This window comes from Labrus bergylta, chromosome 10 (assembly GCF_963930695.1).
Source record: "Labrus bergylta chromosome 10, fLabBer1.1, whole genome shotgun sequence".
Taxonomy (NCBI): Eukaryota; Metazoa; Chordata; class Actinopteri; order Labriformes; family Labridae; genus Labrus; species Labrus bergylta.
Genome location: NC_089204.1, coordinates 11,664,559 through 11,685,802, shown reverse-complemented (window position 1 = coordinate 11,685,802; position 21,244 = coordinate 11,664,559). Strand labels below are relative to the sequence as shown.

The window sequence follows — 21,244 nt, the reverse complement described above, 5'->3', positions numbered from 1 at the left end:
CACTTAATTCACTACTTAAGATGTCAAAATATCCTTATGAGGAGCACAATAAAGTACGTGTCTTAGTGAATGGTCTCTGGTCAGAAAAAAAGAGCATCACTTTATCCTGTCAACTAGCCTTGATGGTTGAAAAAAAAATAGTGCAAGCTGAAAAGATTACAATAGATAAGCAAAAGATAAATTGTGGGGATATTAAACTCTCAGACCAACCCTGAATAGATTTACACAATCCACTTTGGTGTCTTGCTGGTCCTCCACATTGACATCAGGCTCAACAAATGTGTGGTTCTCACCCAAAGCTCTTTGCCTGATAATTTTATACCAAGTAGTTTGAGATTAAAGTCCCCATTATTGGTAAATCTCGACTTTTCATCAGTCACTTTGTCACTGCGTACTCTCATCCAAGTGAGCCACAATATATGGCTTCATAAGAGCAAATTTCTAGATAATTGAGGCTGCAAGACATGGATAGCCTATTTTAAGATTATATAGTCAAATGTTGTTTTGTTGTTGTAAATTAACTTGAGAACAGAAAGCAAATAAATTACTGTAAGATAACAAAGTTGAACTACATTTTTGGAAACATGATTAATTAGTTAGTTCAATTCTCATGTCCAATTTGTGTGACTAGTGCAATTTGAAGAAACTTTTTTTTTTTAAATAAATAGACTAGTAATCAAATGAGAAAAAAAAAACGATTTGTGTATTTGGCTTAAATTGTTTCTAGGTTAGGCATTGTGGATTGTATGACACTAATACAATATGATACAATATACTTTATTGTCCCATTGGGCGACATTTGTCACCACAGGCTGTTTTAGCCAATGTCCTACTTGATCGAAATAAAAGATTTTATGCAGGCCCGTTTTATTAATGTTTTTCTTTCTGTGTAACCTACCTGCAATCCATCTCTGTTCATCTTTACACATAGCTGATATAGCAAGCATCTTATCCATGACAGTGTATCTGTATATCCTATGTGTTTGAGAGCGTGTGTGTGTGTGCGCGCGCCCTCGCACGCGCGTGTGTGTTGTAGGCCAATAGTCACTGAGTTACACAACCGCTTTCAGTTTCCGAGCCCTGCCTGACTGCTTGCTTGCCTGCCTGGTGGCTCCCCGCCCACCGCTGCTATCTGCTGCCTGCCTGCCTGCCTGCCTGCCTGCCTGCCTAGCTGTTGGACGGACTGGGGCAGATCCTCGCCGACCAGTTCCGTGTTCTCTCCTCTCCCAGTACACGGACCTGACTGCACGGGAGGACCCAGCGGTGTCATGGTGGACATTCCTGCCCAGTCGCGGCACCTTTAAGTCCGGGGACAGAAGGAAAGTGTGTCGGAGGTAAGGTAGGCTATGTGTTATTATTTCTGACAATTTCTTCGCGAATAGCGAATTCATCAGTCGACGTCGGTCGCGTTACGTTACAGCCAAACTTTGACGCTGCTGGCTGGACCTCCTCTTTCTCTCTGTCCCCCTCCCTCTCCCCCCCCCACACACTCTCGCTCTCTCCTGAAACGCAAAGTGCGTCGCCGTGCACACTCACACGCGGGATTACGGTATGTTCACGCAATGTATAGCCTGCGTGCAGCAAGCTTCCTGTTCATGTCGTTAAAGTGTCTTAACATGAAGCTCTGTAACTTTTATGGTCGATACGTGCTGCGTGCGCGTCTCTTTCTGTGTGTGTATTGATGGGTCGCCTATGTAAGCAGCTGCGACACGCGCTTATGCTGGCGATACATGATCTCTTGAACATGTAGGCTGTTACATGTAAGCGTGTATCAATATAGTGTGCGTGTGTCGTCCATTGATGTTGTTTTGACACAGGTGACGTAGACCATGACGCGCCTTAACGATGAGATAAGCGGATCCGCTCCGTTTGAATAAATAGCAGGCTCATGTGTATGTGTGCGCGCGAGAGACTTTGTCTCATTGATGGACACTGGGGGGGGGGGGATTTTCTGAACTGCGCACTTGCGATTTTTCTAGCAAAAAGCGACCCACGCTGGAAGAAACAGGAGTCTGGAGTGAAGTAAACACCGTTTCCTCTGTCTGTAGGCAGTTTCTATAGCGAGTAAAGCTGCCTGAATCTAGCTCTGCATGTGTTCACCACTGTTTACACACCTGACGTGCACACAGCATTTTAATATGCGTTTGATATGACGTAATTTCATAAATGATGGACGGAATAAACTGCTCCCCAGATGAAAAGTAGTACAGGCTTTTCCTCCTATATAGCCTTCCGTTTTTATTTTTGTAGCAAATGGGTTAAATTACAACTCTCAGGTACTGTATGAGCCAATACGCCTTCACAGTAAATAATGACTCAAAATCCACATTAACATAAGTCTCAAAAGAGACATTTTTCATTTTGTATTTGCCCTTGGCCAGGGACAGTAGCCCTATTCAGACTGCTGGTTGAAGGTGCAATATTTACATCCCTGTGATGTTTTGCCTTCAATCTGAATGTCCCTGAGACATAATGGGGGGCAATGTGAGCCCCCTATAAGACTGGCTGGGGGGAAAAAAAGGGGAAAAACTTTATACAAAAGTTAAAACTTTCGTAGTAACCATGTGGACAAATTTAAAAGCTTGTTGCCCTTTTGACTTGTTATGAGGTTGTTGTTTTTTTTGCCCAAATCGTTCAGTTTTCTGTTTGTCATCTGGAAAGTAGAACTGCAGGTCCAGGAACAAGTTAGTACACATTTTTATGATGATTAAATAGTTAAGCAAAATAATTCTCCCTTAGCCATTAATCCCTATTAAAAGTAAATCTGTCAACATTTCTGTAAACCTATGCCTGCTATATATTACAATATACAATATAATTTTAAACCGGACACACTATCATTTACTGTCACCATTTCTTGGCTTATTTTAAGCACAAGGACTTAAAGAAAACATATGAAATATTACTTTATCTAGTTTTATTTTATGTCAACAATCATTTTAGTCCACTATTTTAGTAGGCTACAACATCACATGGATCAAATCACTGTTTTATTTCCATGATATTCCAACAGTAATACCGGTACATACATAATGTCTTTGATACAGAATGTTGAATTTACACAGAGACAATTCTGCCTTACTTAGTTACTCTGAAAAAAGTCAACTATATTGCCACCATTCATTGTATGAGTAAATTATGATCCCTGATTTGGAAGTTGTGGCAGGTAAACAGACCTAAACAAAAATCCCCATTTGTACTTTGATGTGAATTACATATTCAAACACGTATGAGATATAGGATGACGCAAGTGCACACAACCTGCTAGCAAAGAACCCTGTTTATTCTGTAATCATTATTATAGTCATTTGCATGATGACAAATATTTAAAGGTAGCCTGTTATCAAGTAATGAACAAACTACTCACAAAGGGAATGAGTCAGACCTGAGCACGGTGACTAATCCCACATCCAGAAACATTTACTATACTGCTTACTTCATTTACTGTAACAGCAGCATTGCAAATACAGGGTTTCCAGTCACTATTTTTTTAAAGTGTATTATTAATCCTAATATCTATATTTGAAGCAGGGAAATCAAAATGAATTCAGATCCACTTAAATAGGGGTTGGAATTGGGGCAAGTTGGAGAGTTTAGGTGCTTTCTATAGTAACGTAATCCTGGGAAAAAATAAATGTAGGTCAGACCTGCAACAATCCTGCTGCATAAATGTACATCATGTTATATCATGACACATGTGTGATCATATCAAGTGTCTTTTAAGATGTATTAATTAGAGAGTGATACAAATGATTTACAATAAAACAGTTTAAACAAAAAAGATGTAAAGGACAGAGAAGGATATAAAATAAAACAGAAGTCTGAGGGGGAATATTTATTTATGTTATATCTTTTTAATTGTCACTTTGGGAATAAAGTTAAAATGTTGACAATAACCCAGCAGATGTTAAAAATAAACTTTTTTCTCATATTTTTTCTGTTAAATGTTTGTCTAGTCTCTTCTTCTGTCCAAAGCCTGCTTCGTATACTGGACGATAGTGTACTCTAATATTTTGGGGGGAACTTATTAGACCATAGTAAATTCATTCTAATAGTACCCAGTATCAAAATGCTCAACAATAAACAAGTTAGAGTTAGTGGTTAGAGGTTTTTTATTTGCATGTTTTTTGACTCAACATTATTGTCAAACATGAAGTACTAATAAGACCTCTGAGGAGTTGAGTACTTGATTGACTGTAATGAATGACAGTACATGTTGCAATGGAGTTGCTCTTACATTTAAAAAGTTAAACTTGTTGGAGTTGTTGGACTAAATCCTGTTAGATTGTTGTTAAGAAGGAGAGTTTTCTACTATTCGGCGACTCAGAAACTTTTAATTGCCCATACTGAATGAACTTCACCGTCCATCTGCTGAGTGGAACAATGCCCCACCTCACAGTGACAGGTTGTGGATACTCAGCTTTTTGTTGGATAGGTAAAGGGCAAAACTGTATAGGGACCATGGTCTCAAAGGCAGTGAAGGATTACTAAATCCATTGATCAAAAAAACTGATCATCATAGTTCATTAAGTCTGCAAGGTGAGATTAAAAGCATCTGGGTTTCATCCAAGTTTTACTAACACTGACCTTTAAAGCGACTCTTTGCAAGTCAACAGCATGTGATCCTCACGTTGAGCCTCTGCTTGATGATATTGTGCTCTGCAGTGAATTGGCACTTCAGTATCAATATCTGATCTCTGAAGGTGCGACAGTAGCTCAGTCTATAGGCACCTGGTTTGGGAAGCGGAGGGTCGCCCAGTTCAAGTTTCAGTGTAGACCAAATCTGGAAATTTGTCTGGTAGTTGGAGAGGTTCCAGTTCACTTTCTGAACACTACCGAGGCACCCTTCAGCAAGGCAGGAGCGCTCACTGTGGGCAGCCCCCTCACTCTGACATCTCTCCATCAGTGCATGTCAATAGGATCCTGTTTTGGCATGTGTGTGTGTATTTGAGCCTGAGTGTGAAGCATGTTACAACGGAGTGCAAAATTGAATTTCCCATCGAAGGATTAATAAAGTATATCCTCTTCTGATTTAATATTACATTTTTAACTTTGTAATTATTCCATCATTTAAATATTATGTTTTAGTTGATCTTTTATGGTTTTGTGTTTGTATGAAAGTGTTTGTTATTATTAAATCTTTGCAATGTTTTCTCTGAATTTAGCACAGTCCCACTCAAACCATTTGTGTTTTATGTCTTAGGGTACCTCCATCAAACAGCCCACACTTGCGGAGTGCTGCCATGGGAATGAAGACACCAACAGTAGCAGCTCCAAAATGATGTATGGGCAGATGGGTAAGAGGGCGACCAAGCAGAAGTCTTTGGCCTCCGCGTTGTCAGCTGACCTCCAACCCCTCCCTCATGAGTTAAAAATGGCACTGTGGCTGAGTCAAGGAGGAAAGCAAGACATCTTATTCTCCTGGAGTTTTTGGAATGTATTAAACCTGTATTTCTGAAAGAGGACTGCACAGACTGGACAAACCTGGTGTCCCTTTTTTTATGTCGCTGGGAGTAACATGGTTCATCAATCACAGAATTACATTTGATTGGGAGATGCTCCTGAAGAAAAACTGACTACAAAATTGAACTTCAATAAAAAAATGGAGAAGGATTTTACACAATAGGATGTCTAATCTCATACACTGTGGATAGTGAACACATTCGCTGTCCTGGACTTAAATCAGCCAAAGTTGGTGTAGTCAACCCTACACACCCAATTCAACTCAAGAAACAATCCTGTTTAAACTGTATCAGGACATTAAAGCCTGTTACTGTAATCCAATCCATTGCCCATTGTTGTGAATGGATGTCTGACTCTTCTAAAACAAGAAGGTGACTTTTCACTTCAGGTTCAAACTGAAACCCTGACCCCGGGTCAGTATCTTGCTGCAACATTACATAAATAAACTCCAAACATGGCTGCTACAGGAAGGAGGCACTTGGTGCAAGACTTTAACCATTTCATCACCTGTTACCTGTGTAGAGGATACCTGATTAAACCGACCACGGTCACCGAGTGCCTGCACACCTGTGAGTAAAACACACAAAAACATGTGTTTGTTACTTCAATTGACAATGCACTACACTCATTTCAAGAACTAGTTAATGACAGAATTCATTAAAGCCGCTGTACACCCACGCAGGTGTTGAATGTTGTTGAATTATTCTGGATGATTACACCAGAACAGGTTGTGAAAAGGTGGGACTGTGGTGAAAATGTGTGATGTAGATACTTAAAAATGGTAACAGGTCACCAGGTCATCCTTCCAAAATGGATTTGTCAAAATTAACAGGGTAGTGGAGCTGTCAGTCAAAAACACCTTGACCACGTCCACATCGTCGTGACAACAGTTCTAATTATGGTCTCAATCACTAACACCTGTGTGGGTGACCCTACCCTTATCCAGTCCTGTCACTTAGCTAGATGGGTTTCAAGCTAGTGCTGCAATACAATTATATAGTTCATAATTTTATCTTCATGAGCTGCCAATTAGTAACAAAAAAAAAAACTAAAAGAAACATGTTGATCACTGACACAAATATGTATTGCAAAACTTCTAATTTAGGCTTTTTCTTAGGGTGCTACCAAAAGGCTAAAATGGGTGTAGCCATTTGAAAATCTTAAACTCTGCTGAGTTGGAATACAGAGACGTTTTCCCATTTTACCATGCTGCTAACATTCTGTGTCCTTCTATTCTATGAAGCACAATTACACATTAGCATGTGAAATAAGACACTTTATAGTTTGTAACCTTACCAGCTACCCTGCAGCGTATTAAAGAGCCCATATTATGCCCTTTTTGGGGTTCGTATATTTAATCTATGTACCTACTTTTGTACGTTCACAATAGCTAAAGTCTGAAAAAAGTGTCTGTTTTTTATGTACTGCTCCTCCTTGCTCCCTCTACGCTCTGAGTCCATCAGCTACACTCTGTTGAGCCCACAATGTTAGACCCCACGTGGGCCAAGTCTGCTCTGATTGGTCTGCCGATCTGCTCTGTCGTTATTGGTCAGTTGCTCAGCACGCTTCTCGGAAATTTCAACATGAGCTGCTGGGCTTGCCACAACGAGCCAATGGGCTTAGATCAGTGATCTCACACTGACAATGACGCCGCACTGAAAATTTTTATCGAGGCGGGCTAGAACCGAGCGTTACATGCGGCTAATGCTACAGCTAACAGGAGGAGGTAGGAGAAGCCGCGTTTCCGCGGACTTTGAATTTTGCACATAGATGTGCCTAAACATGCACAGGACACTTGGAAAACACACTAAAGAGCATATAAAACCAGAAAAAGCATAATATTGGACCTTGAAGTAATTAGCTTCTGATCTAGCAAGCAATCCGATTACTTGCAAACTAGCAAGCTTACTAGCTGACTGTTGTTGATTGCTCATGTCATGTGTGCACATAAACTAGATGACGTCAAACTGTCTGATGAATATTTTCCATTAGTGAAAGTACTTTAATCCTGTTAAATGATGTTGACGTTGTTTCTTCTGCAGTCTGTAAGAGCTGCATTGTGCAGCACTTTGAGGACAGCAATGACTGTCCTAAATGTGGCATTCAGGTCCATGAGACCAACCCACTGGAGATGCTCAGGCAAGATACTCACTTTTATTATACAGAGCTTTTTTCTTTCTTTCTTTCTTTCTTTCTTGTATTTGTAGTTGGTACTTTTAATCTTTCTTTATCTTCCTTCTCCATAGCTTTGTGTCGGCCTCTTCCTCCAAAAACATGTTTCTAGTTTTCAAAATAAACATATTTTATGCTTTGAAATTTAGATTCCTTTCCCACCATTGTTTCACATTCCTCTTGATCCACCTGTTATTGTTCTCTTGCTTTCATCTAATACTTTTTTTTAAACTTATGTCTGTTTTAATATCCTTCATCTTCTACAGCATTGTATTGTTTGTTCTTTTAGGGGATTGTCATCTGTTCTGTCTTTCACACTTTATCTGTTCCACTGCTCACTACCTACCAATCATACTTTGTTCCCTAATTTCCTAAACACTCAGCCTTTTATTTTATGATATTCTCCCTGATGCAAACTTTGTATTGCTGCTCTTATCTTAACACCTGTCACCTTCTCCTCTTTAACCTCCCTCCTCGTAACCAATAAAACCTTCTCCTCACCTCTCCATCATCGTTCGCTCTATCTCCTTGTCACACTCTTCTCTCTGTGTATTCTCAGATTGGACAACACCCTGGAGGAGATCATTTTCAAGCTGGTACCCGGACTGAGAGAAAGTGAGTTTGCCAGAGGAGTTCATCAATCTGTCTCGTCAGTTTTCAGTCTGTGATTAATGATGTAACTTTTCATGAAAACAACTCTAAACATATAATTTATTACAAGACATGTAAAGGGGTTATCACTGCACACATAATATGCCTCCAGCATGCATTGGAGCAACAATGTGGTGACCCCACACATGATTACATACAGCTTTTTCCTTTGCTGTGTACACATCGGAAAATAAATCAGCTAATCAGTCAATAAGTATTCAATATTTGTGTAGCATAATTTCATAACAAATGTTATCTAAAGACACTCAACATTTTGTAATATCAAGAGCAGGCCCAGAATTCACTCTTTTTTCTCTTTTTTATATACTATCAGAGACACAACAGTAGTCTAACCACACATCAGAGTGATGACCAGATATTGGCTAACAGGTAGTCGGTGAGCACCTGTTCCCCAAGTCTTTGTGTTGTGTCTGCACTATCGGCACTAGTTAGCCCTTGTGTGGTATTTTGGCATAATTGAACATGTTGATTCTGCTTCAAAGAAATCAGGGAGAAATCAGTGCAGGAGAATAGAAACTGAAGTGAATCAAGCTAACATCAACAACTACACTGCCATTTGTACACTTTAATGTCACTTGATTAGTAGTTGATACTTAACAAAACCATGCCATTATTGAGTAAGATTGGTGTTAAATTGTTAGGCAACAGGGCTTTATTACAACTTTATTATAACTTTATTATTATAATAAGGAAGTTTACAGACTCAGTGCCCATTTATCGATAAATATTTAACCCCAAAAGTCTAAACATATTCTTTTCTTAGGCAGCGTCTTATGGTAATAATATTTGTCAATTTTTTAGAATCTGGTAACGTCCATACAATGCAGTAAACTTACTGTTTACTATTTCCAAATAAGTGTTTCTTTTGTTATGAGCACTCAGTTAAAAAAACACTGAGAAAAGCTAAATCCAGCGACTTTTTTTTACTTCTGCTCTCCCTATATGACATAAGGGAGTTCTTGCTGAGATCAGTAAATAATCCGTTTGTCAGTGCCACATTATGTCAGAGAGCTTGAAGCTGGAGAGTTTTAAAACAAGATGAAGACAAACAACCTTCTCTCTGCAGCCCAGGCTGCAAGAAGGTAAGTCAACATGTCCAACAAAAGCTGTGGGACCATAATTCTATGTGTCCATAACGTCACCTAAACTTACAGAGCACTCAAAAACAAACACATTTTCTCTTTTTTTGCTTTTAAAAAACAAATCTGAATCACATGAAATCTATTGTATTGTTTTTTTTTTGTCCTCACCAGACTCATCCATATAGAGGATTTTGTTGCACCGTACACTTATAGTAAGCCAGCCCACTGCAAACTTAACCTCAGTTGCAATCATTACAGTTTTATTTTTTCATTGATCATATGGGGCTTAAATATCCTCTAACTGTGCGGACATAAAGTCGCAGGCTGATTTCTAAACCGCCTACTGTACTAGTAGTACATACGGATTTAACCAAAATACAGTATGCGAACAAATGCGAAATCCGCAGTATGCAAAAAAAAAAAAATGTCGGTACTGATTTGGGAAAAAATCACAGTATGCACCAGACCAGTCTCTCTTGCGTACTGTTTCCCACAATGCAAAGCACAAGGTCAGAGATCAAGGTGACAGACAGCAACGGCTCATCATTTCAGGGGAAATAATCACAATCAGACCAAACCACACAAAGATACCACCAGGTATCATTTAGACTCAAAATCATGAAAATCAAAATGAATTACTCGTCAGCTTTTTTTAGACTGTAAGTGAATGCTACACCGTAGTGGTGACAGAAACCTGGTGTACTGCAAAATAATCACTGACTGTCAGTCCTACTACATACTACTGTCAAATGTAGTATGCAAAGTACATTCTACGTTCAGTAGTATGCTGTAGGCAGTTTAAAAACCAGCCATAGACATTTATGTGACCACATTATGACTGACTGTGTATTTGAATATAATAACATGAGCTAATCACAAGTTTTACAATAAATCAAATGCCTCAAATGCAGAAGTATTTTAATAAAGACCTAAAACACAAATATTTATAATCAAGGTTACACAATAGTTCAAACTGAGTCTTGTGGGGAATAGATGTTATCTATCTTTGATTAAATGAGCGCATGTGGCTCATACACATCGATAATCTATTCTTTGGTCACTTAAGGAGTTTTAGCAAGACCATTTTAACATCTGAGAATTACTTTAGACAATTGGTAAACTCAGGTTTCATCTTCATAGTTGACAGCTTTCTTTGACTTCTTTGAAATGGTTTCAAAAGCATTAAGAGATAAGAGCGTAACCTTTTCTTGATTATAATTCAGGGTTCGGTCTGAGTGTCTGATTTGGTTTCCAGTCATGCTTGTTAACGCTGTCTTCTTTGTATCTGTTATTTTTGTGAACCAGAGGAGGAACAGCAGGAACTGGAATTCTGGAAGAAGAACCCGCCCAAAGAGAATGGCCAAGGCAAGCTGCTTCAGGATGGTTACTATGACACAGCAAAAATAATACCTGTACTTTAAAGGGTTTAGATTTTTCAAGTATATTCAAGTATTGTTCTTAATTCAGACTCTGTGTGTTTAGATCAACGATGTGCAAAACTGATTCATGATACACTTTGTAATCCATTACATCACGTCTAATCTAGAAACCATTGCAAGGAAACGGAGCGGTCATGTGGTTACTGTTTTCAATGTAAAATTGAGCTTTCTTTGTCAGAACAGTTTAGTTACAACATGGTTATTTCCTCCTCATTCTTTGAGGAGGCAGATTGTTGTCCTTCAATGTCGTGATTCATCTGTCTTTGAATAATCAGCACATTTGAGTCAGCTCATTTAAATCTGAGACAGGGGATTTCCTGCTAACATATCACACATCCCCCTTACCTAGCCTTAAAGCTGAAAACAGAGGATGTTCTGCTCTCTAATTAAGAAAATAATTCATTGTGATCATTTATCACAACTCAGTTGTCCTGATGTTTTTTATCCTTATTACTAACCACTTGTTTAGTCTGTTATGTAATATAAAGATAGACTGTAGTGGCTACCTAAAGTTTACTTAGAGATCACCTGTAATGTCCATGCTAGCTGTTAACGTCCAGTGACTGACATCACTCAGTGTTGTGTGTTGTGTGTGTTGGTACAGCAGAAAACTTGACGTGTCAAAGACTCGGACTGCCCGATGTTGGAGGGGATGACGGCGATGGTGATTGCGGCGGTGGTGAAGAGGATGGTGGCGATGACGACTACCACAGGAGTGACCCTCAGATAGCAATCTGCCTGGACTGCCTACGCAACACAGGACAGTCGGGCGAGAGCACTGTCTCGGTGTGTTTGTATAAGAATTCATGTGCAACTTTTAAGTTCAGAACTTCTTAAATGATATCTTTGAACATGGAAGCCCTATGGTTCGTTATCCACTAAAGTTTGCTGCTTGGTTAGTAAATGATTCCAAGCTTTTGGGACAATCCATGTTGAGTTTTTTGTAACGTTTTTTGGGGTCCTATCGTAGAAAATCCCACTTTCATTTCATTAGCTGCCAGGATGTAATATCATTTGTCCCTCGTCCCATTAGGATTTAATGAAGAGGTTCATACGCTGCTCCAGCAGAGTCACCGTGGGAACAATTAAGAAGTTCCTCAGTCTTAAACTAAAGCTGCCCAGCTCTTACGAGGTAAGAATCACATTCATTCAAAAAATGTCTTTATAGGAAAAATATGTGTTGAGTGTTTTATTTGTACTTGTCCAGTCTCAGACAAAGTCATGAAAAACCTTTTAGGAGGCTTTTGTGTCTCTATTATTTAAAGGTATGTAGTAGAGTGAGGCTGCAACGGTTTTCTTTTTGGACATCTTTTGTTTTGAATTGTATTTATATTGTTTTCTTATATTATTTATACTCATATATTTAAGTTAATTGACAGTTTGAGTATTGTTGTAAGATAGCTTTTGCTTTTTTATTTGACTTGTGTTCATTATGTTGCACTAAAGCAACAAGCTAAATTCCTTTCATGTATAAACCTACTTGGCAATAAACCCGATTTTATTCTCTTGAGTTCTAAGCAAATGAGTAATGGTCTCAAAAGTCAAACTCTTATGAGAGTAACTGGGACTCTAAAATCAGCCATTGATCATAAAGCCAGACTTCATTAATATTCCATTCAGCTTTACTTTACCAAACAACCAACAATCTGTTGGCTTCCATATTTGCAAAAGACTGAGTTTAATCTAGGCTGTATCACACACTCACGCAGTCTTTCACGCACTCTCACATGCAGTGCAGCCTCCCACACATTACCACTGTGAACTTCCCCTTTCCTTTCAGCCTGTGCATCAGGACTAGCATTCTTTTTATTCGGTTTCCCTCATTTGTTTTCTGTAGTTCGGTGCCATGTTTGAAAGGGCTTTCTTGTATCGACGCTTTTCACAAATTGAATTGTTTCGTTGCCTCCCTTTCTTCTTTGCTCCTTTGTGCAGCTGGATGTGCTGTGTAACGGAGAGATCATGGGCAGAGATCACACTCTGGAGTTCATCTACATGACCCGATGGAGGCTACATGGAGAGAATGTAAGGCTGTCACCCCCCACTTCCTGTTTATGTGTGTGTATGTGAGTGTGTTTGTAGCATGCCATTGTGTAGATGCATCAGTGCAGGAAAGCATTTGTTTGCGAGTGCATATTTACTTTGTTCAAATTTAAGTTTAAAGTTGGCTCAAGATAAGATTAGGGCTGTAGCTGAGTAAAGTTAGTCATAATGAGAGTAAGCAGAATTCTCTCAGAAGAACAAATACTATGCTGGAAATAACTTGTGACGGTTGAATCACTTCTTCATTCTGTGCTTAATAGTTTCTATATAAAGAACGTTTTTTATTTATTTTACTCAGATTCAGTGAAGGCAGGATGTGACTTTTCTTATTGTTGTCATTATTCTGTTAGTATAAAAGGCTGCAATTTGCACAGTTCGCACAGAGTTTCACATTGCATTCCTTTTTATATATCGTGCACAATTTGTGTGCAACTTTTGCACACAAATTGCAACTCTGTTATGGCCATGTTGCTCGGGTTAATGTCACTGCTTTCTCCACGAACTGCATCAGGATTATCTTTACTGACATCTCCAGCTTCTTGAATCTGACCAGTGCATAGTATGATGCTGCAGAGCACCAGTCACTTATGATTGGCAGTTTCTCTGTATTTACCACAATGGCTGTGATCTGGTTTATTGCAGCAGTAAAAAACAAAACAAAAAAAAAAACAGATAATATTTTGATGTAATAGAAATAAACAGGATTGAAGGATGTCAAAAAACGACTTCATGATAATGATTGAGACATTAAGATTTTGGGATGTGTCATGTTTCTCCCCTAGACAGCATGCAAATCACTTTGAGTTAATATTGCTCATTTCTAGTGCTTCTTAGGATGTCAAGATCATTTCAAGACTAATTTTGCAAACACAGTGTCAGACAAAGTGTCAAGCAAAACTCAGGCTGCGTTTGTTTGTGCCTTTCTGTTGACTTTGTTATGTAAAAGAAACTTTGCTTATTTGCTGAACACACCTTTTCACCAGCTTGATGTAATTCTAAACTCAGCGCTGAAACAAAGACATAACTCACGCGCTCATGCTAAAGAAACAAATCTTTGATGAAAGGTCCTGACTTTCCAACATTTCTTCAATTACAAGGTTTAAATTTCAATCTCATGTGGATAGAAATACAAGAGCGTTTACATAAATGGACATACAACAGCAGGAGTTGTTCTTGTTTAAGGTTAGGGTTAGTGTGCACATATAAGTGTGTGAGTGTGTGTGTGTGTGTGTGCGTGTGTGTGTTTAAGACCTTTTTCTGTGGCTTAGCATAGGTTAAGTTATGAATGTACATATTTTAGTTTAGAAAATCTACACATAGTAACTTTAAAGCACTGCATATCAGAGATGATTAATCAAAAGGCCCTGACCGCTTGTTGACAGTGACTTAGGGCTGTACACAGCTGGTACCACAGGAGGACACAGATTCCAGGTCAGAGGTCAGGAGGAGCTAAAGCAGGGAAAGTAGAGGGAGAGAAAGCCAGGATGAAATGAGATTTTAAAAAAGTCAGTAGTTTCTGTGCTCTAGTTGTGCTCACATGTCCAATCAAAGGGATAATATGAGTCAGAGTCATTTTCTTCAAATCATTTAGCTCGAACAATAACATTTATATATATTGATTTTTTTTGTGTGTGTGTTCTGGATCTGCATCTTCATGCAGTGAAAATAAAACACCCCAATGTTGTACATTATTCCGAGCTGTTATATAATCGTATTGCAGGTAAACCAGAAAAATGCACAACTTCTAAACATTTGTAATTGAAGACAAAGTAAAGCTGCTTTAAATTCGGATTTAATAAAGTCAGTACCATTCTAAAAGAAGAATGCCTTTGGGTATAACATATAAAGCCAACTGTTACCTGTTTTCCTACAACAGAGAAACATTGTTTGACCTTAATCATTCGGTTGGAACTGACATCCGTCTTATGTAATAATGAGATACAGATTGTCCGTTAAGTGTGCACAGATTGTCAGAATTTCAGATTTCATCATTTTCCATCTGGGCTTTTATCCCATATGGAAAGTTATGTAGCCAACATTATGTAAACATTATTAAACAGTCCTTATTACATTAAAAACACACTGGTACACTGCTCTGGTAAGTAATCCCTGCCAGCACTACTCCACTCACTGTTGTTAAAAAGACACATACTGATGATACACAGCAGAAAAAGACTGCAGGGCATACTCAGCAAAGTTAATAGAGCTGTTCTGACTTTTTGCTGTTAGTCGTGCTAAGTACTTAGAGCTGGAAAACTTAAAAAAAAAAAAAAAGGATTTGTTTCCAGGTGAGCATATTGTACATAAAGGGAAGTCCATTTTTATATGGATGGTCTTAATTTTAAGAGAAAATCACGAGTTGTAGAAATAGAGGACCTCCATGTTTGTGCCACTTCGCATGATAAGTCACTTGATTAAACTCACAATATCCCCCCCTGGGTTAAATGTGAAGGCTCCATACAATATCTGATCCTCAGTTTTTTTAAGATAAAGACAGAAAATGGAACAGAGGAAACAGAAAATCTTTTTTTTTTTTTTTTTAAGATTTATTTTTGGGCTTTTGTGCCTCCATTGGAGAGATAGGACAGTGGATAGAGCCAGAAATCAGGGAGAGAGAGAGCAGGGATTGACATTTGGGAGAGCAGCCACACCTCGGACTCAAACCGAGGCCGCCCGCTTGGAGGACATATGGGACGCCACCAGGTCCCCCGAAACAGAAACTCTTGCACAATAAAAAATATCTCTAACCACAAATTCCTGAGATTTTACAGGACTAATATTATTCCATGATTTCAGTGTTTTGTAGAGCAGGCGTGTGATTTTTACCTTTCAGTAACACACCCAGCAGATATTACAGATGACTTATTATTTTGTTGTCTTGTTAAATATGTCTAGCTCTTAAGGCAATGGACATGTTTAAGTCTCAGTCCTTTCACAACTTTTTCTTAACCTCTCAACCAGTTTATACTTGTGTTTTTAGTTTAAGACCTGAGATCCACCACATATATTACGGGGGTGCTTTTTAGATGTTTGCCTGGAGGCTCAAGGCCACCTCAGTCCCACCTCCTTGCATGTGTTCAGATTGATTGACAGTTATGTAGAATCAGAATTTCCAATATGGCGACTGTCATTGTTGGGCTTCATAATGCCTCTTTAGAAACCAATGATTGGTGTCACTGAGTCTACATCCATGAATCATACAGTCTGTGATGGTTTCATATAAAATTATTTTGTGTTCATCCTGAATTCTCTGTAGATTTGCTTGTTCAAGGTAAAATATGTATTTTATTAGCTTTCTCCATTGTAAGTCTTCTTCTTACAGTCAAAGTCAGAATGATGTCCTACCCGGTGACTCGGAAGGATAACAACCAAGAAAGGATTTTAAATCCTGTTTGAGCCGTGTCTGGTTAAGGACAGCGTAAGGAGAGGGGTGACGAAGAGGGTGAGAGACAGATCTGAAGCTTAGAGTCAGAGATGGAGACAAAGAGACGAGGAATAAAGAGTATTCATTCATCTGTCTCATCCTTCTGTCTACTCAACAGTTTGGCTTCATTTACTCCCTCTGACAGGAAACTGCCTTCAGATTGCCATCAAACTGATGAGCAAAACATGACACTCAAATTATATCAAGATTGAACTGTTCTGAATTCTGACTGGATGATCAACACACTCAGAGGGCTGTTATTGCTGACTGACAGTTCATTATATCACCCAGCACTAAAAACAAAGACTGACTAAAATGGACCTAGCAAATCTGTCGTTTCCCTTCAAAAGCAAATATATTAGAAGAAAAATAAATAGTAGCTGGACTCCATTCATGAACATTTTTCTTCTTGTTCCTTGTACTGCACAGACAGGAGGACGCTTGATAAGAGTCCCATGTGGTCATGCACAGGTTAATGCTTGGCTAAGTATAGGCAAAGGTCAAGGCTTTAAGATTTGAGGACATTCTTTACTGAATAAAAAACCGTATAGGTTTGGTTTGAACTCAAGTTCAGCTGAAATAATCTGGTAATGTTTTTCACTTTACTAATCTCAGTTTACACATTTTACATAACAATGTAGAACCTGTACATATTCTGGTTTATGTTTTTTGTTTCTTTGTAACCCAAGTTGAAATGACCAATCAGGTGTCAGTTGTGTATGATGGAAGAATAGTCCTTTTAGAGAGCAAAAGCAGGCGAATCCTTGAAACGATTTATTTTTCTCTTTAAACAATTATCTGTCTGCAAGTGGCGCTAATAATGTAATGTATGTAAATAATGTTCTTGATCAAAAGTATCGACTTGAGCGACAGAACTGCTGGACACTGTTCCATGCAATCCACCCAGCGTTTAAATCTCCTGACTTTCTGGAATTTATCTGAGATGATCAATCAGACCTTCAGTACACATACAATAATTTTAAGAATTGTTTGTAATTTAGGTCAGACTTGTCAGTTGCAAAGAGATGATAAGACAATTGGTTTCTTTTTTGGGCTCATACCTCTCTCTCTTATTTCCACCTCTATCTAATGTCCTATCTCTGCGCTAAAGGCACAAAAAGCCCCCAAAATAAAAACTAACATTTAGTTTCAATTTACTGGAGTTGAGAATCGGATGATCCTTACTTTCATAAATTTGACACCAGAACAAAATGCTTGTAAGCTGAACAAAATGATGCCTCAGTGCTGTGTAATTAAAGTGTGTGGAGACAGACATGCTGAGCGAGAGAGTGTCAGAGAAGCAGACACTGAGATGCAGTGATCTTCCGTTTAGGTTAGATTTAGTGTGGTCCTTTTTATTATTATTTTTAGACGTGATGCAGCAAAATGCAGAAAGCTGGAGCAGATGACAGCAGCTGTACTCTGCAGCACCAGCAGCGTCAAGCTGCCAGAAATAGGAGACAAGACTCCACACCAGGAGACACACTCCTCACTCTGCAGCGGCTCTCACAAAAACACTCACCTTTATTCTCTTTAAATATTTTATGTAAAGGGCAGCTTACATCTTTTGACTATTTCAAATGTGCTTAATAGCTGAGGGGGGAAAAATGTACAAGTTGACATTTCTATTATTTACCCACAATGATGGATGGCTAACTGAATGGGCCTAAAGGCAACAAGCCCACACAGCAGCCTGAAAGTTCATGGAACCCCTAGTCCAAGCCATCCACTGTCTACTTCTGAAAATCTGAGGGTACTAGCTAAATACTCAGCAAGAGGAAAGCACATGGCAGATCCATCCTTCCATCATCTGTACCACTTATCGCTTTCGGGTCGCGAGGAGCTGGAGCCGATCCCAGCTGTCTGTGGGCGAGAGGCGGGTACACCTTGGAATGATAGCCAATCAGTCCCAGAGCTGACATAGAGACAGACAGGCACACTCACACTTACATCTAGGGGCAATTTAGAGTCACCAATTGACCTAACGAGCATGTCTTTGAACTGTGAGAGGAAGCAGGGGTACCCACAGGAACCCCAGGGATGCACAGGGGCAACATGCAAACTCCACACAGAAAGGCTCCCTTCCGACGGGGGATTCGAAACAGCAACCTTCTCGCTGTGAAGCAACAGCGCTAATATCTGCACCACTGTGCAGCCCGCATGGCAAATGATTAAACCAAAATCTGGGAAAATAGCTGTCTCCTCAGGTTCACTACAGGATGTTTGGTGTGCAACTAAATATTTACAGCATGAAAACGATGCTTTCTGAAATAGCTGCAGATATTTTTTGTCTGACAACAGAGGTTAAATTTGCAGATGCCATTTGTTGACATGTTTGCTGTCAACTCTGCAATGTGCTGTTGTGCACGATGTTGATTCTTTTTTTTTTTTTAAGTTCTTCATCCCTACATGTATTTGTGGCAGATTGCATCAAAAGCTTGAAATAGTTCCAGTTAAGTGACTTGGATCTTGTTAACCCTTATCAGAATTCCAACTTACTTGTTGATTTAAGTTTATCACTTCTCACTTTCCACCTTGAAGCATGTTGGCTTAAAACATAGTTTTATGGTACTTAGGTGATTGTACCTTTTGTTTTTTAAATATGAAACATCAAAATGTCATATTTTCATTCAAAACTTAGAAACCTGGAATCGAAAAGATTTTCCCCTGGCCCCAACATAAAGAGTGGATTTATCTACTTCACTCCCACGCACAATTTATATCAAGTGTCACGTTTAAGACTATGGGTGCTTTTCCAAACACTAAACAGCCTTTTTGGAAAATTAACTTTTCAATTGCTCCTCAGCAGAGCGAGCAGCAGCCAGGCCTCTCAATACTTTTTCTGTTTTATTTCTTCTGCATCAGACTCTTGGCCTCCATGCCTTCAGAGCAGAGCGAGGTGGATTCTCTGGAAACAGTTGAATGGAAACAGTTTCATATTCTTCTTTAAAACCAGAATACAGGGAACCTGCAGTTTGAAGTCAGATGAAAGCAAAGTGTCAACCAACTTGTGTTCTCCCAAGTAGATAAAATATGGACGAGTGAGCTTTATGACACAGGCTAAAAAGTAAAAAAAAAAAAAACATGCCTGGCTTTGGCTGTAAATACTAATACTGGCTCCTCCACTGTCTAAATAGTCATGACCTCAGTGTGATGACTATTTAGAGGTCTTATATACAACTTAATGACAGTGAACTGAATAGTACATGTCTTAAGGATTACAAAGGGATTCTGGGGGCCTCGTAAACAGTATCATTGCACAGCAAATACATTTAATTTCCTGAAATTAACTAAGAAGGTGTTTTTTACATGTAGTCAAATAAATAAGGCACAACTATTTTAATTAGTTCATAATGAATATGGAAATACAAAATATACAGGCTTACATTAGCCCCGTTAAGTTGTTATTTTAGCTTTTTAGCTTTCTGTTATATATGTGCTTTTGACCATGATGTTTTTTCAGTGCAAGTAATTTGTTCACGTAACAAGGGTTAAAGAAATGTTGAAAACCTGCACACAGGATTTTCCAGCTTCAGTGATTCAGTTTTAATCAAAGGCATACTCTCACTGTTGCAGCAGCAGCAGTGGTGTGTTTGTCCCCTTAAGTGTGTTTACTTTTACAGTGTGATGACTAAAAGATTGATTTCCTCTTTCTCAAACACTTCTTTTTTTTTTATGTGTCTCCCTCAGACGTATCCCATGGTTCTTGAGTACCGGCCACGGATTGACTTTGGCTGAACCGCAAGAGGAGAAACAACAGTCATTCACTTACAGACTTAAACACACACACACACACACACACACACACACACACACACACACACACTCCTGCAGACATACATATTAAGTAAGAAACACAATAATGTAAAACACACACACACAAACCAACATTCATGTGCCCACACCGTGCAGAATGAGTGAGAGATTTAAATGTATTTTTGTACAGCCAACAATGAAGTGCTTATGTTGTTATGGTAAAGAGGTTTTATGCTCCATAGAATAATATATGCTATAATATATGATATTTTTAAATGTATGTCCCTGTGCCTAAAACCTGTTGAGATCAGAAATGAAGTATGACCATATCTTTGCTTTGCCTGTTTAACTCTGTAGATTAAATGTTGATTTTCTACTGTTGATACGGTTGTTCAGTTTCATTTGATCACACTGACTCTCCTCGTCTGATAATGAGTCTTGCAGGCCTAACACATCGCCTTAAAAATGCTGGCTGTTTCCTTGAGTCCCCATTGGTTACTTTAGATCTGGTACATATGTAAATTGACAACTTTATTATCTTATACCCTACACCAAATGACTGAGTTATTTTACCTCACAGATAGTTGTCCAATGTGGATTAAAATCCTTAAAATGAATGATCACACTTCTTTTCTCCACCAGCATGCTATCTGTGAGCGTATAGCCTACATCATTAATTTTCAAACTGTGGTACGAGTACCACTGGTGATATGTGGGATTCCTCTTGTGGTACTCTGGGGAGTCTCTGACTTCTTTATTTTTTTAAATAAAGATGTACAAATCAAATGGTTGACTAGCAAAGCTGTGACCGCAAGCAAGGGAAGCAAATATGACGGTTACAATTATTTCCATTTGTGGCTCCAAACGGGAAATATTAGAAAGAAAAGTGTGGCGGATACGTTGAGCAGCACAGCAGGAACTGAAGTCAACAACAGTGAACCCGGCACTAATGCAAGAGGCGACATAAGCAGTGCCAGTTGAAGCTTCGCCACCCACCTCTGGATTCTTTTGGAGTGGCACAGAGAATGAGCTCAGTCCGCAGTGTGTGGTGTGCGGTCAATAATAAATAATATGCACACAGTATCGGGAATAAAAACGCCTTCTGTATAACTATATAGAACATTGCACAAAAAGTAGGGGAATTTGTGTTTGGTAGATTATTTTTTGTTTTAACAATGCTTCTTGGCAATAAATGT

General features: G+C 38.9%; 1 protein-coding gene across 4 annotated transcripts; it reads left to right on the top strand.

Moving 5' to 3' along the window:
• The first annotated feature begins 1,061 nt into the window (after positions 1–1,061).
• Positions 1,062–20,429, top strand: LOC109976569 (polycomb group RING finger protein 5-B). Of its 4 annotated transcripts, none has more exons than XM_065959514.1 (9): positions 1,062–1,334; positions 5,204–6,032; positions 7,506–7,602; positions 8,195–8,250; positions 10,695–10,754; positions 11,436–11,614; positions 11,862–11,960; positions 12,761–12,850; positions 19,983–20,429. In XM_065959514.1, the coding sequence occupies exons 2-9, from the start codon at positions 5,918–5,920 to the stop codon at positions 20,028–20,030; spliced, it is 744 nt and encodes a 247-aa protein (XP_065815586.1). In that variant the 5' UTR covers positions 1,062–1,334; positions 5,204–5,917; the 3' UTR covers positions 20,031–20,429. The 4 variants fall into 4 exon arrangements, with proteins under 4 accessions (XP_065815586.1, XP_020482272.1, XP_020482279.1 ...); XM_020626616.3 differs by having other exon boundaries at positions 1,063–1,334; positions 11,433–11,614; XM_020626623.3 differs by having other exon boundaries at positions 1,063–1,339; positions 11,433–11,614.
• The last annotated feature ends 815 nt before the right edge of the window (positions 20,430–21,244 follow it).